At 47.8% G+C, this 15195-nt stretch overlaps 1 protein-coding gene across 16 annotated transcripts in view; it reads right to left on the reverse strand.

Moving 5' to 3' along the window:
* LOC105468008 (methyltransferase 21A, HSPA lysine) overlaps positions 1–15195 on the reverse strand; it is a 61711-nt gene that overhangs the window by 43296 nt on the left and 3220 nt on the right. For 8 of the 16 annotated variants that reach the window (XR_003015043.2, XM_024788581.2, XM_024788579.2 and 5 more), the window contains exons 1-3: positions 4577–4918; positions 3749–3924; positions 986–1097 (exon numbers count right to left, since the gene is read on the reverse strand). Coding sequence is in view for 15 of the 16 variants with exons in the window: in XM_024788581.2 (XP_024644349.1) it covers positions 986–1097; positions 3749–3924; positions 4577–4634 (346 nt within the window). In the remaining variant the exon portion in view is untranslated. Of the gene's footprint in view, positions 1–985; positions 1098–3748; positions 3925–4410; positions 4527–4576; positions 4930–5216; positions 5484–7072; positions 7091–15195 lie in introns of those variants that run through there. The other 8 variants (XM_024788583.2, XM_071073314.1, XM_011717891.3 and 5 more) reach the window with 7 other exon arrangements.

Here is a 15195-nt window from a genome sequence, read left to right on the forward strand (position 1 = left end):
TGAAAAAGAATTGGGTTCCTGGAAAACAGGCAAAACAAAAGAGGGGCTTTAGCTGGTCCTCAAATATCTGTAGACAATGTGATGAGTTTAGAATACTCTAGAATCCTGGATCCTTCCTACCCGAGTGTGGTCTGAGAACCAGCAGTGTCGGCATCACTACTGACATTTCTACTGCTTGTTAGAAATGCAGGTTCCCAGGCCCTAGTCCAGCCCTGCCAAATCAGAATCTGCATTTTAACAAGAGCACCAGGTGACAATATGGAAGTGATAAATATCATACATGGAATCTTGAAAGCTGGTCTATCCTTATGATTAGATAGCTTGAACTATATATCTCAGAAGTTATAGAAATGAGTCAATAGTCAATAATAAAAATAACAATGAAGCCTAAAAATGCTCCAGCTCCAGGCCTCAATTAATGTCTGTATACCAAATTTTAAAATGACAAGCCTTGAAATCAAGTCAGAACTGTATGCTGTTCATACAATTTTAAAAATAAGAAGTCAGTACAAACTATAGTGGGGGCTAAACCTCCCTAGAAGAGAAAGTTCCCTCAGCAATGAAGAAAAGATTACCTGCTCTATCTCCCTCACAGGGTTAAATCTGATAGTCTATGGGAAAGAAAGCCCCTTAACGTGAAAAAACTCTACGCATGGGTAAGATTATTCTCCTGGAATCGACTCACTTTAAGACCGTACTATTGGCATCACAGAATTGAGGGGAGCAGAGCAATCTCCCATGGGAAGTATAAATAACAGTGTGTGTGAGAGACAGAAATTAGAGAGAGAAATTAGAGAGAGAGCGAAATTAGCCTGTTAGCCTCACTGGAGTTAAGAGCCCCAGCAGTTGGCCCACAACTCATAAGTATAAGCAAAAGATAATAACCCAGTAAGGGGAAAACCCACAATGGGTTTTGTGCTAAGAAAACAGCAAATGCACCTCTCAGTGAGTTCTACTCACTAAGGAGTCAATGCATGACACTCACCCAGCAAGGCAGCCACTATGCCCACCAGCCCTGTGCCAGCACCCAGCTCCACGGCAGAGCGGCCCCTGAGCTCCACAGCTCCCATCTCCAGATACGTGGAAAGAACGATGGCCTGAGTGAAAACACAGCGTGATGACGATTAAGGTCAACATGTGCTTGAGTAGCTGCAGGGTTTCAGGTCAGCTACACACACACCTCTCCCACTTCAAGGTTCAATTCCCAATTTAACACACACAGTAACTTAGCTGGTGAAGCAAGGTAACCTCCCCCTTAGAGCAAGCACAGGGTCCCACAGCAATGCCCAGAGACGATGCCCACACTAAATGGGGTCCTGCTGGATCTGGAAGCTTAATTTTATTTTATTTTTTTTTTTTTTTTTTTGAGATGAGAGTCTCAGTCCGTCTGTCACCCAGGCTGGAGTGCAGTGGCACAATTTCGGCTCACTGCAACCTCCGCCTCCCAAGCTCAAGTGATTCTCCCACCTCGGCGCCCCCCAGTAACTGGGACCACAGTCATGTACCACCACACTCAGCTATTTTTTGTAGTTTTTTTGGTAGAGATGGGGTTTCGCCATATTGGCCAGGCTGGTCTTGAACTCCTGAGCTCAAGTGATCCACCTGCCTCAGCTTCCCCAAGTGCTAGGATTACAGGCGTGAGCTACCACACCCAGCCTGGAAAACTTAACTTTTTACTGTATCATGGCACTTTTACACTTGAAGTTTACACAACTATTCTGCAAGAACTGACGTGAACAATTTCTATGATTTTGTTTAAGGGAACACCCAGTTCCTAAACCAAACTCAAGTCAGCAAAGCCACAACTTCACCCATAGGGAAAAAGCAACACATTGCCCAAGGCTCTCTGAGCTGTGTCACTGACGGTCATCGCCCCACAGGGGCCCTCACCATACATTTTGGGCATCAGAAGGTAAGTTCTGGCCAAAGTTTTGGATACTTGATGTGTGGTTTAGCATTTGCTTATGACCCTACAGAAAGAAGTATGTAAAGTTAACATAACTTACTATAATTTATTTCTCACAGCCACATATTGTGAGTATAATTGGCAATTCCTCATGGTATTTAGGAGACTTCCCATCATTATTATTATTTTTTTTTTTTGAGATGTACGCTCACTCTGTCACCCAGGATGTAATGCAGTGGTGCAATCCCAGCTCCCTGCAACCTCCGCTTGCCAGATTCAAGCGATTCTCCTGCCTCAGCCTTCCGAGTAGCTAGGACTACAGGTGTCAGCCACCACAGCTAATTTTTGCATTTTCAGTAGAGATGGGGTTTCACCATGTCGGCTAGGCTGATTTCGAACTCCTGACTTCAAGTGATCCACCTACCTCATCCTCCCAAAGTGCTGGGATTACAGGTGCAAACCACCACACCAGGCCTATATCTTTATTATTACCAGAGTAATTTTCATGTAATTACCTGGACTGGATTCCTAGAAGTGGTATTACTACGATACTGAGATTTTTATTCCTACGTGTTTAACATCCCTAACAATGTTAAAACTGTCAAACTATATTTATGCCAATCATGCATTCAACATTGAGTTCCCACTGAGTCCTAGGTTTGGGCTAGATGCTAGGGGCACAAGTCAGAACATTGCTGCAAGAGGAAGAAGTGAAAAAGCAGTTACAATTTTTTAACGATTATAACTATGGAAAACTTAAAACACATAATCTTCATTTTGGGCTCTGCCACTTTACAATACTCTGTGAATAAAGAGACTAACTCGGCCGGGGCAGTGGCTCACGCCTGTAATCCCAATACTTTGGGAGGCTGAGGCGGGCAGATCACTTGAGGTCAGGAGTTCCAGACCAGCCTGGCCAACATGTCGAAACCCCATCTCTACCAAAAAATACAAAAATTAGCCGGGTGTGGTGGCGCATACCTGTAGCCCCAGCTACTCCAGAGGCTGAGGTGTGAGAATCACTTGACCCCAGAAAGGGGAGGCTGCTGTGAGCCGGGATTGCGCCACTACACTCCAACCTGGGCAACACAGAGAGATTACGTCTCAAAAAAAAAAAAGAGAGAGAGAGATAATTCGTGTCCAAAGCAGTTGGGAGCTTTCCTTCCGATCCTCTCTTACCCAGTGGGTAATTACTGGCAAGTCATTAACTTTCCTCAGCTTTCATTTACTCACCTTAAAAATGTAATCTATGTGGGGGGACAAGAGGAGTGACGTAAGGGATACCGGTTTGGAATGGCAGTCATAGTAAAACTGTTTTAAAATTGAAGCGGTGATAGTTGCACTACTCTGGGAATATGCTAAATTTTTAAAACCGCACTGAATTGTGCACTTTAAATAGGTGAAGCTGGCCGGGCGCGGTGGCTCACGCCTGTAATCCCAGCACTTTGGGAGGCCGAGGCGGGCGGATCACGAGGTCAAAAGATCGAGACCATCTTGGCCAACACGGTGAAATCCTGTCTCTACTAAAAAAAAAAAAAAAATACAAAAAATTAGCCTGGCGTGGTGGCGGGCGCCTGTAGTCCCAGCTACTCAGGAGACTGAGGCAAGAGAATGGCATGAACCCGGAAGGCGGAGCTTGCAGTGAGCCAAGATCGCGCCACTGCACTCCAGCCTGGGTGACAGAGCGAGACTCGAGACTCAGTCTCAAAAAAAAAAAAAAAAAAAAGGTGAAGTGTATGGTATGTGAATTACATCTCAATAAGGCTGTTTTAAAAATAATTTTAAAAGTCAGTCTTACAAGCAAGTGTGGACGTTTTCAGAGGTCCCACAGGGCTTACTTACCGCATCCCAAACCACCGCTGCGACTCCCAGGTGTCTCCAGTCCTGCCGGATCTGGATCGTGTGGTTTGCAAAGGAAAAGGTTGCAAGAGGCTTGTGGAATTTCTGCAGCCCCAATTCCGTGGTCTCCTCATAGGGCACCAGGGCCATTCCGCCTGCACCCTGCCCTCTGCTCAGACCTGTCATGCAAAAGAATCCTGGGTGACGCTCTGGCCAAAAAATACATTATCTCTTAACTAACTCCAAATGCTTTTACGGTTGTTTTACAAGTTCAAAAGAAAAAAAAGAAACAGGTGAAGGAAGCCTTTGTCCAATTTCTTTTGCATGGCTCTTTCGAACCTGAGTGAGATTTGGCTCGGCATTTGTGTCAACGGATGTCTTCGGGGAAGGAAAAAAAAAAAAGTCCAGAACATTCCAACTTCCGCAGAATACCCTACACATTGCACTGCTACCACTCCGTGAATTCAGAGCTGCACAGGCGGTGGAACTGGCGGTGACCGCCCAGGGCCCCAGGGCAGCGGAGAAAGCAGCGCTTCCAATCCAGACCCGGGAGTCGGGACTGCAGCTGCAGCCAGCCGGGCGGCCCGGGTTCTTTTGTTACGGTTTCGCCACCCACCTCCCCTCCTCCATCGGCTGCTTCAATAGTGATAACAATGGGACCGAACCTGCCCTTAAACTGGGTGTTAGCGTTTTGATAAGCCAGAAATATACGGTCGCCGCAGTTCCGTCCTCCCGGGACTGGAGCGACACTGGGGGCCTCCGAGTGGCTCACGGGGACAGCAGGAGCTCGGAGGCCTCCCCGAGGTCCCCCTAGAGCTGCCCCCCACTCACCCCTCTCCCGGGCCGACCAGTGCGCCCTTCCTGCCCGCGGGCCCCGGAGCTGCGGCATCCCCTCAGGGGTGAGAGGGAGACCAGGCGAGGCGGGGCACAGGGCCTCTCAGGACCCCCCGGCCATGCGGGGCGCCGTGAGCTTCCCGGCGGAGCGCCCAGGACTCGCCCAGGCCCGGCGGAGGCGTCGCCACGCCGGTACTTACGGCTCGGGAGGCGGCCCCGAGTGGGGCCCGCGCGCTCAGCTTTCCCCGCCCCGGGCTGGCTGCGGAAACCGCCGGCCTTAAAGAGCCCGCGAGGTGGAGGCGGAGGCTGGCCGCCCCGGCCCGGAGCCACGCGTTTCCGGTCTCCCGGCACCCCGCCCCCTGCAGGTGTCCCCGGAGCCTAGGGCGGAGCCGGGCCGTGGCGCGGAGGAGGAGTGACGTTGCGGGGAGTGGGGACCGGGGTTTTCCCGCGTGCATCCCCAAGTACACGGACGACCTAATCCGTTTCCCCGGCCGCCGAGGGAAGCGCTGTGGGGGCAGGAGCGAGAGCGAGACCGGGGTGCCGAGCAGCCGCGGGTGCGCAGGGAGAGCGTGGGGTGCCCCGGGCTCTCCCAGCCGGAGGGAAAAGCCACCTACCTGGCGCTGAATGTGCTCCTTACCTTTCTAGCATGTGCTCCGCCGCTCTCTGCCTCTGACTTTCTCGCTTGCGCCTTGTGCCTGTTTTTTAAAGGTGGCGGGTTAGCGGGTGATGAAGAAAGCTACCTCCGAAGAATGCGTGGTCACTCTGGTCCCCGCGTCTCCACTATGGGGTCCGAAGCGGCGTAATAGCCCGCTTGGCGGCAGTCGAGTGGAAAAGTCACAAAACCCTTCTCAACTAAAGCGCGGTGGGGGAAGTGAACACGTGGGCGCCCGAGTGTTAAGTTTTTTAAATGGGTCGGGGGACGCGGCGGGCTCCGGCTGCAGTCGGGAGCGCGGAGCTGCGGGCGCGCGCTCGGTCCCAGCCCCTGCCCCGGGCGGCGCTGCAGACTCCAGTGCCCCCGTCTCCCTCCTCCCGATGCCGAGGCTCACCTACCCGTGACGACCCACGCTGGACGTGGAAGGTGTCTAGGGCCTGGCACCCTGGCCGCAGGCCCTGGCAGAGAGCGCGGCTGAAGTGGGTCCCCTTGAGTGGGACCGTGCGGGGGCCGGCATCCTCCCGAGGCAGGCTTCCTTTTCCTCCAGGGCCCCCTCGCCCCACGTCGCCCGCCGCACTCAGCGCGGCTGCACATTAGAGCGAGCTAAGGTAAACTCCCTTACCCGCGACCCGGCCCCGAGAGCCGGCCATGGAAGGGGGCCCCGAGCGCTGATTTTTTGTTTGTTTGTTTGTTTGTTTGTTTGTTTGTTTGTTTTTGAGACGGAGTCTCTGTCGCCCAGGCTGGAGTGCAAGGGCGCGATCTCGGCTCACTGCATTCTCCGCCTTCCGGGTTCAAGCGATTCTCCTGCCTCAGTCTCCCGAGTAGCTGGGATAAATGGCCTACACCAGAAATTTTTGTGGGATTTTTTGTTTGTTTGTTTGTTTGTTTGAGACGGAGTCTTGCTCTGTCGCCCAGGCTGGAGTGCAGTGGCGCGATCTCGGCTCACTGAAACCTCCACCTCCCGGGTTCAAGCAGTTCTCCTGCCTCAGCCTCCGAAGTAGCTGGGATTACAGGCGCCCGCCACCACGGCCGGCTAATTGGCTTTTTTTGTATTTTTAGTAGAGACGGGGTTTCACCATGTTGCCCAGACGGGCCTCAAACTCTCGACCTCCAGTGATACGGTCTTCTCGGCCTCCCAAAGTGCTGGGATTACAGGCGTGAGCCACCGCCACCTCCCCAACCCCTACCGCCCGGAGCGCAGATATTTTTAAGAGCTCCCCCGGGGCCCGCGTCTGCTGCCCGCGGTGGGAGCCTGGCGGGGGCCTGAACCTCCCTCTCCCGGCCTCTTCCGTCCTGTAGGCGGCGTCCCCGGCCTCCAGATTAATCTTCCATCGGAAGGCTGGGGACTGCGGCTTTGAGGGTAACAAGGGAACTTGGAAGACCACCAATGAGGGTCTTCACCTCCTTTTTCGTTTTCTTTTTTGGTCCTCTCGCTTTCTCTCTTAGTATTTACTTTCTCTCTTACCTCCTGCGCTTGCCTCTCAGCTTTCACTTTAACTCTTGCCCTTATTTTCTCTCTCTCTGCCCCTTTTTGCAGGGAGAACCAGCATTGGGCACAAGAAAGAATATGTACGGGCTTTGGGGCCAGACAAATATGGAAACTTTAAATTCTTCCTCTGACTCTTTAAGTGGGATGACCTTGGGAAATTACTAAACCTCCCTAGACCCCAGGCTGCTCATCCCTGAAGCCTGTCCTGGAACCTTGGGCCGCTTCTGTTTCTTCTTCCTATTCTCCATCCTTTCTGCCGAAATCATGCATATGACCTCAAAAAATAAAGCAAAACCTTCCCCACCTCTCCAGCGCTCTAACGTAGAACATGTGCCTCATTATATTTACTTACGGGTTCTCTAGGAAGCTGTCATTTACCGTCTTGTCCTCCCAATGTTCTAAGTTGTATCAGATGGCTCAGGAAGCACCAAAAGGAATACTGAGGAACTTATGCAACCTGCGTAGCAGTGTAGCCATTAAGCAGAGCTCTGTTTTTATCAAAATAAGCCAGTGGTCCAGTGTGAATATTTGAAAATAAGTTTTTAATCCTAAAAACAAGTTGGTATGTGGCAGATTATGTATTGTTCAGAATAGTCGGCCGAGTGTGGTGCCTCACACCTGTAATCCTAACTCTTTGGGAGCCAGAGTGGGAGGATCACTTGAGCCCAGTTCAAGATCAGCCTGGCCAACATAGTAAGACCCCATGTCTAAAAAAGTTTTTTTAAAAATAGCTGAGCATGGTGGTGCACACCTGTGGTCCCAGCTACTTGGGAGGTTGAGGTCGGAGGATCATGTGAGCCCAGAGGTGGAGGCTTCAGTGAGTCCTGAAGTCACACCACTGCACTCTATTCTGGGTGACACAGCAAGACACTGTCTAACAAAAAAAAAAAAAAGAACACTGACAGTCTTTTTATTTTTTTATTTTTTGACACAGGGTCTTCTCACTGTCATCCAGGCTGGAGTCCAGTGGTGCAATCACGGCTCACTGCAGCCTGGACCTCCTGGGTTCAGGCAATCCTCCCATCTCAGCCTCTTAAGTAGCTGGGACTACAGGTGTCCACCACCACACCTGGCTAATTTTATTTTTTGTGTAGAGACAATCTTGACATGATGCCCAGGCTGGACTTGAACTCCTAGCCTCAAGTGATTCCCCCCACCTCCTGCCTCAGCCTCCCAAAGTGCTGGGATTACAGGCATGAGCCACTGAGCCTGGCCTCTCCTGACAGTCTTGTTGAGAATATGCAAAAAGATAGCTTTACTTTCTGCATTATTTGTAATTCTGAAGTGCAGTTTAATCGTAATGTAACAGTGTATAAAATAGTGCTTTGGCTGGGCGAGGTGGCTGACACCTGTAATCCTAGCACTTTAGGAGGCCTAGGCAGACGGATCCCCTGAGGTCAGGCGTTCGAGACCAGCCTCACCAACATGGAGAAACTCCATCTCTACTAAAAGTACAAAATTAGTCGGGTGTGATGGCGCATGCCTGTAATCTCAGCTACTCAGGAGGCTGAGGCAGGAGAATCCCTTGAATCCGGGAGGCAGAGGTTGCAGTGAGCCAAGATCGTGCCATTGCAGTCCAGCCTGGGCAATAAGAGTGAAACTCTGTCTCAAAAAAAAAAAAAAAAAGGTGATTTTTACTTTTATCTGAATGACTGAAATGGACTTTTTCCAATCCTATGACTCCTGACTGCAAAAATAATGGTAGAAGGACACTTAGGCCTTTGTCCCTCCTATCTTCTGGAACTAGTGCATGTCCGAGGTCATAGTAGAAGCAGCCACCTTGCTACTACCTTGGCACAACTTGATCCCTATGTCCCCACTAGGCGTGTTCCCTTTTTAGGCCAGGGTGGATACCCAACTCTGCACTGGGTACGTAATTCTCTCTGCAGAAGGAGAATGCAGAGTGGCTGTCAGACATCTGTTGTTACTGCCTGCCCAGCATCTATTTCTCATTTTCCTGGTAGCAGCAGTTCTCTTCTGCTGATGGTCAGGAGCCCAGCTTCTGGAGTTAAGTTCTGCATCAACTCAGCTCTGCAATTTATTAGCTATGAGGGCTTGGGTGAAATGCATTAACCTGTGTCTCAATGTCCCCATCTATAAAATAGGGATAATATGATTATTATATTAGTAAACAACAATATATTATTATATTAGTAAAAAGATAACCTGAGATTAAAATGAGTTAACTTATCTACTTAGAACTGCGCCCAACAAACATGTTTTGCAGAGCATTTGCTTACACTGTGATGTGTTTGGACTGGGTCTATCCTCAGCCCTCACTACCTGATCAGGCACATGTCCCAGGCCTGGCCAATATGAACACATTCCTTCCACCTGGCCACAGGCAGGTGAGACATGAACAGGTAACCAAAGCTGGGCCTAACCAGAGCCCATTCTGAGGCTTGAGACCCAGAGAACCAGCCTGTTGGGGAAGGATAGAAATTTAGAGGTCCTATTGGTCATCTGGTCCCAAGAGAACAAAACTAGCAGCAAATGTGGCCAGCGAAGGAGCTGGTGGGGAAAGAGGCTGCCTCCTGATGATGTTTGACCACCTGGATCCAGCTGTCCTGGAATTTTCAGTTATTTGAGCCATTAAATTCTGTAATTAGCTTAAGCTGTCATTTGAGCAGCCTTTTTTTTTTTTTTTTTTTTTTTTGTCTTCTGAAGAAGAAAAACAATCCAGTCTGGGCTGGTCCCTTGAGCAAAGGACAGATATAAAGCCATGCCTGTATGGGCCATCTTCACCGTGCGATATAGGTGAAGAAACCATTCTACAGAGACACCAGCAGAAACTTGGGGCTGAGCTGCCAGCTGCCAGTTTCCTGATGCCTGTTTTGTCCTGAGCCCTTGCTGACTGCACCCGGGCTCTCAGGTCCCATGGGAACCCAGGTTAACCTGACAAGACATTTTCCTTTCTTGTTTAAGCTGGCTGGAGTGCCTATGACACGCAACCAGAGTCCCAGTGAAAAGGATGTTTTTTGTTTTTAGGAAGTAATGTAATCAGAATATAAACATTCTATAAGTTCCTCAGACCTGCTTTGATAATGGCTGACTTCCATCCTATTTGCCAAACAACCTGATCCTAACAGATGGCTTGTGTTTCAAAGACATCAGTCCCCTCACCACACTTGCCGTCTGCAAGCGAAGTGAGCTAGCACAAACATCAGTGCATGTTTGTAAAATGGAAGCATGATCTCTGGCTCCATCCTTCCGTCCATTCCAGGACGAAAAAGCAGACGCTGCCTGCCCCTGCCACCACCACCACCACCACAAATGACCCTGAGTGTTCTGTCCCCTCTCCAGTCCTGAGGAGATTTGCCCCTTAATTTGTTCCCACCACCATCTCCTTTTTGCCTTTACATGTGTATGAGAGTCCCCTGTTAGCTGAAGACTCGAACTCTGTTCATTCTCTCCACCATGCTGACTTGCTCCTTCCGTCACAAGCAGGATTTGAAGAGTGATCCAAGCTTACTGCCTCTGGGTTTGCACTGCTCAGTCAGCTGCCTGGACTCTGTCTCTGCTCTCTGCGCCCTACTGAGACGAGCTACTCCTGGCCAACACCAGGTCTTGCCACTGTCTTGGACCTCCCAGACTTCTTTATGGCACTAGACCCAAGAGGCCCTTCTGTCTGCAGGGTTCCTTCCCATGACATTGGGCCACCAGTTTCCAGTCTTACCCCCTTCCCCCGCTCCCACTACTTCCACTCAACCTCTAGGTTTCTCCTAGGCTAGTGCAGCTTCTCAGAAGGCTTGCTTTTCTTTTTTCCTGCACTTTTGCCTACTTAACCATTTTACTGTGATTTCAGATTCAACATGTTCAAGAGTACCAACTCCACACAAGCCAAGTCCTCTGGTCAGCAGTCACAGCGGTGTAGTGGAAGGAGTGGGGAGGTTGAGATTGCAGGACTTGAACTTGAGTCCCACATCTGCTATTCTCTAACCATTCGACCGTGGGCAAGGCACTAAAACTCCTTGAGCCTCCATTTCCTCAAGTGTAAAATGGAATTGGTGATAATACCTAACTCATGATGTATGCACACACTCCTTGAACACTGCAGCACATACCGTAGAGTAACACAGTATATAGCACAAGAATGAAGAAAACCAGCCTGGAGTCAAAGAACTAGATGTAACTCCTGGCTGTGTCTTTTCCTAGCTGGACCATCTTGACCAATGAATTAGCATTTCTGTGCCTCATCTTTCTCATCTGCAAAATGGAGATATTACCATATCTCCCATTGGTCAATGCCCAGCCTTTGCAGATGATCACTCTACCACCCTCCCCTAAAAACCTACTGTCGTCATCATTACATTCAATTCAAAAGCCTGCTGTTTTTTTTTTTTAATATTCTACCTTGTTCCAGAAATTTTCAGGCAGTCTCATTATTATGGTTTTTATGATTCACAGTGATCTCACTCCAAAACTAACCACCAAAATAACTCAAGAACCCAGACTAAATTATGAGCTCAGTGTGCTCAGGTCATCTGTTCATTTGATTGCTGTCTCCCTGGGGATACAAAAGTCAAGGTCTCTCTTGGACTCTACGTTCATGTGGGACCGCAGCCTAGAAAGTCATTGTATTAGTTCCCATGGCTGCCATAAAAAGGACTGCCAATTGGGTGGCTTAGGAAAAAAAAAATGATTCTCTCACAGTTCTAGAGGCTTTGGGAGTCTAAGATCAAGGTGTCAGCAGGGCCATGCTCCCTCCAGAGGTTCCGGTACAGAATCCGTCCTTACCTCTTGCAGCTTCTGGTGGCCCTAGGTGTTCCTTAGCTGATGTCACGTTAACCCCAATTTTCCTCCGTCTTCACAAGGCGGTCCTACCCCTATGTGTCTGTGTCACCAGTTCTCCCTCTCCTTAGAAGAACACTAGTCACTGGGTTTAGGATCCACCGCAATCCTGTATGACCTCATCTTTACCTGATTACATCTGCAAATGTGCGTATTTGCAAATAAGGTCACAGTCACAGAGACGGAGTTTAGGACTTCAACGTATCTTTTTGGGGAGCGGGGCAGAGGGAGGAACAATTCAACCCGCAATAGTCAGAAACCAAAACAGCAAAGACAAGCAAATGAGGATAAACTTGTAATGAGATTTCTATTTCAAAACTCTGAATTTGATCCGGGTGTGATGGCACACACTTGCAGTCCCAGCTACTCAGGAGGCTGAGGTGGGAGGATCACTTGAGCCCAAGGAGTTTGAGTCCAGACTGGCAACATAGCAAGACCCCATCTCTAAATAAAATAAAGTAAAATAAAATAAAATAGCTGTTAGGGATTTGTTTTAAAAGCATAGGATAGGTTGGGCACAGTGGCTCTCGCCTGTAATCCTAGCACTTTGGAAGGCCAAGAGGGGTGGATTGCTTGAGCCCAGGAGTTCGAGACCAACCTGGGCAACGTGGTAAACCCTGTCTCTACAAAAATATACAAGAATTAGCCAGGTGTGATGGTGTGCACCTATAGTCCCAGCTACTTGAGGGGCTGAAGCAGGAGGATCACTTGAACCTGGGAGGTTGAGGAGACTTCAGTGAGCCGAGATCTCCAGCCTGGATGACAAAGTGAGACACAGTCTTAAAAAAAAAAAAAGCATAGGATAGTGGTTGAGAGCTGGGTTTATTGACTCATACTGAGTTTAAATCCTGCAAAGATCAATTTCTTCACTTTTGTAAAAAACTGAATAATAGGGCCGGGTGCAGTGGCTCACACCTGTAATCCCAGCACTTTGGGAAGCTGAGGTGGGTGGATCACGAGGTCAGGAGATCAAGACCATCCTGGCCAACATGATGAAACCCTGTCTCTACCAAAAATACAAAAATTAGCTGGGTGTGGTGGCACATGCCTGTAATCCCAGCTACTCAAGAGGCTGAGGCAGGAGAATCGCTTGAACCAGGGAATTGGAGGTTGCAGTGAGCCAAGATCCTGCCGCTGCACTCCATCCTGGTGACAGAGGGAGACTCCTTCTCAAAAAAAAAAAAAATTGAATAATAATAATGCCTACATCTTTGGAGTATTGGGAAGTGGTAGTGAATGCACTGAAACATACCAATCACCATGTGTACACCTGCACAGAGTTATTACTTACTCAATAGCACTTAGCCACTATTAATCCACAGGAGTATGGGATAATTTCACCTGGTTTATTTATTTTTTTTTTTATTACTATGTTTTTGTGAGACAGATTTGCTCTTGTTGCCCAGGCTGGAGTGCAATGGCGCCATCTCAGCTCACAGCAACCTCCACCTCCTGGGTTCAAGTGATTCTCCTGCCTCAGCCTCCGGAGTAGCTGGGATTACAGGCATGCGCCACCACACCCAGCTAATTTTGTATTTTTAGTAGAGACAGGGGTTTCTTCAAGTTGGTCAGGCTAGTTTCAAATTCCTGACCTCAGGTGATCCACCCGCCTCAGCCTCCCACAGTGCTGGGATTACAGGCATGAGCCACTGCGCCTGGCTCTGTTTTTTTAATTTACTATTTAGAATCTTAAGTTTCCAAAAAGTTGGAATAATTTAAATGAATCCATTGTTATCAAGCCTTTAATCGTGCATGATAATGGGCTACTTTGTGCCACACAGCAATTTTTTTATATAAGGTAACATGAATATTAATATCAAGTTATTATGACATACAGCCATTGCAATGAACTAGAAGAAAGTGGCCACTTGATTTTATTTAAACTGAAGTTTACCATAATGACAACGACATAGGACAACACATTCAACCATCAGCCAAGTTTGAGAGCTATTCGTTCACACAGCAGGCAGTTAGAATGGGTTTTGTTGCTGTGGAATTTCACCTGTACCCAGTTTTCATTAATTGAGTAAATCAATGAAGGTAAATTGATTAGACTACTAATCTCCAATAAACAGAAGACCTCAGTGATTGAATCTTGTGCTGATAACAAATTGGACCCATTTTCCTAATATTCTTGAGAAATAATGGAATTAGGGAAAAGAGACAGAAAATTGAGGAAATTTTTGAATTTATTATTAATGCTCCTCTGTAAGTTTTTTAGAGTTCTTGATTCTAATCCAGGTTACTATGAGATGTTTTAAATTAATCTTTTATTCAATGTTATAATATAGGTAGTATTAAAAGTGTGCTATAATCTCACTTTAAAGAAATTGAGGCCGGGCGTGGTGGCTCATACCTGTAATCCCAGCACTTTGGGAGGCTGAGGCAGGCAGAGCACAAGGTCAGGAGATCGAGACCATCCTGGCTAACACAGTGAAACCCCGTCTCTACTAAAAATACAAAAAATTAGCTGGGCGTGCTGGTGGGCTCCTGTAGTCCCAGCTCCTCGGGAGGCTAAGGTAGAATGGCGTGAACTCAGGAGGCGGAGCTTGCAGTGAGCCGAGATTGCACCACTGCACTTACAGCCCTGGGCAACAGAGCGAGACTCTGTCTCAAAAAAAAAAAAAAGGAAAAAAAAAGGAAACAGAAATTGAAAGCCAGGCACAGTGACTCACATCTGTAATCCCAGCACTTTGGGAGGCTGAGGCGGGTGGATCACCTGAGGTCAGGAGTTGAAGACCAGCCCGGCCAGCATGGTGAAACCCCATCTGTACTAAAAATGCAAAGAATAACCAGGCGTGGTGGTGCACCCCTGTAATCCCAGCTACTCAGCATGCTAAGGTAGGAGAATTGCTTGAACCCACGAGGTGGAGAATGCAGTGAGCGAGGTCACACCCATGCATGCCATCTTGGGCAACAAAGCAAGACCCCATCTCAAAAAAGAAAGAAAGAAAGAAAGAAATTGAGACACAGACATTTTTAAAGATTTTTTTTTAACTGAGATCCTTAATTGCTATACAGTAGAGATTAAGCTGATATCAGAAAACACATTTCCTTGCACTGTCTAACCCAGCAGCAGTTCTCACATGTTTTGATCTCAGGATCTATTACACTCCTTAAAATTATTGCACTCCTTAAAAAAATATGAACCATTCATATTTATTGTGTTAGAAATGTTAAGTTTTTAGAAGTTAAAACTTAAAATAATAAACTATTTGTTATTTTACATAAAGGTAGCAGCCATACCTCCATTATGGATTAACATCACAGCAGTGACATCATCACATATCGGGGAGCCCCTGGAAAACTTCACAGTATACTCACAGGACAATGAGAATGAAAAGGGCAAATAACATCTTAGTATTATTACAAAAATAGTTGCAATCTCATAGATGCTCTAGAGAGGTGTTAGAGTTCCCCAGAAGCTGCAGACCATATTTTAAGAACTACTAGTCTACACTGCTTCTTAGCCTTCTTAGCAAAACTATCTCTTGTCTAAGTTACTGTTGTTCAAGGACTAAATAATAAGAATACTTATAATACTGACTTCCCATCACTGACTGTAAATAGACAACTGACATGTTATCAGTTTTCTTGTTATCTTTAACGTGAAAGCAGTATAGAGAGTGTGTTCAAAGTGGGCTTTGGAGGCTGGTGTCCTGGATTCTAATCCCAGTTCTTAGC

This window comes from Macaca nemestrina, chromosome 11, assembly GCF_043159975.1.
Source record: "Macaca nemestrina isolate mMacNem1 chromosome 11, mMacNem.hap1, whole genome shotgun sequence".
Taxonomy (NCBI): Eukaryota; Metazoa; Chordata; class Mammalia; order Primates; family Cercopithecidae; genus Macaca; species Macaca nemestrina.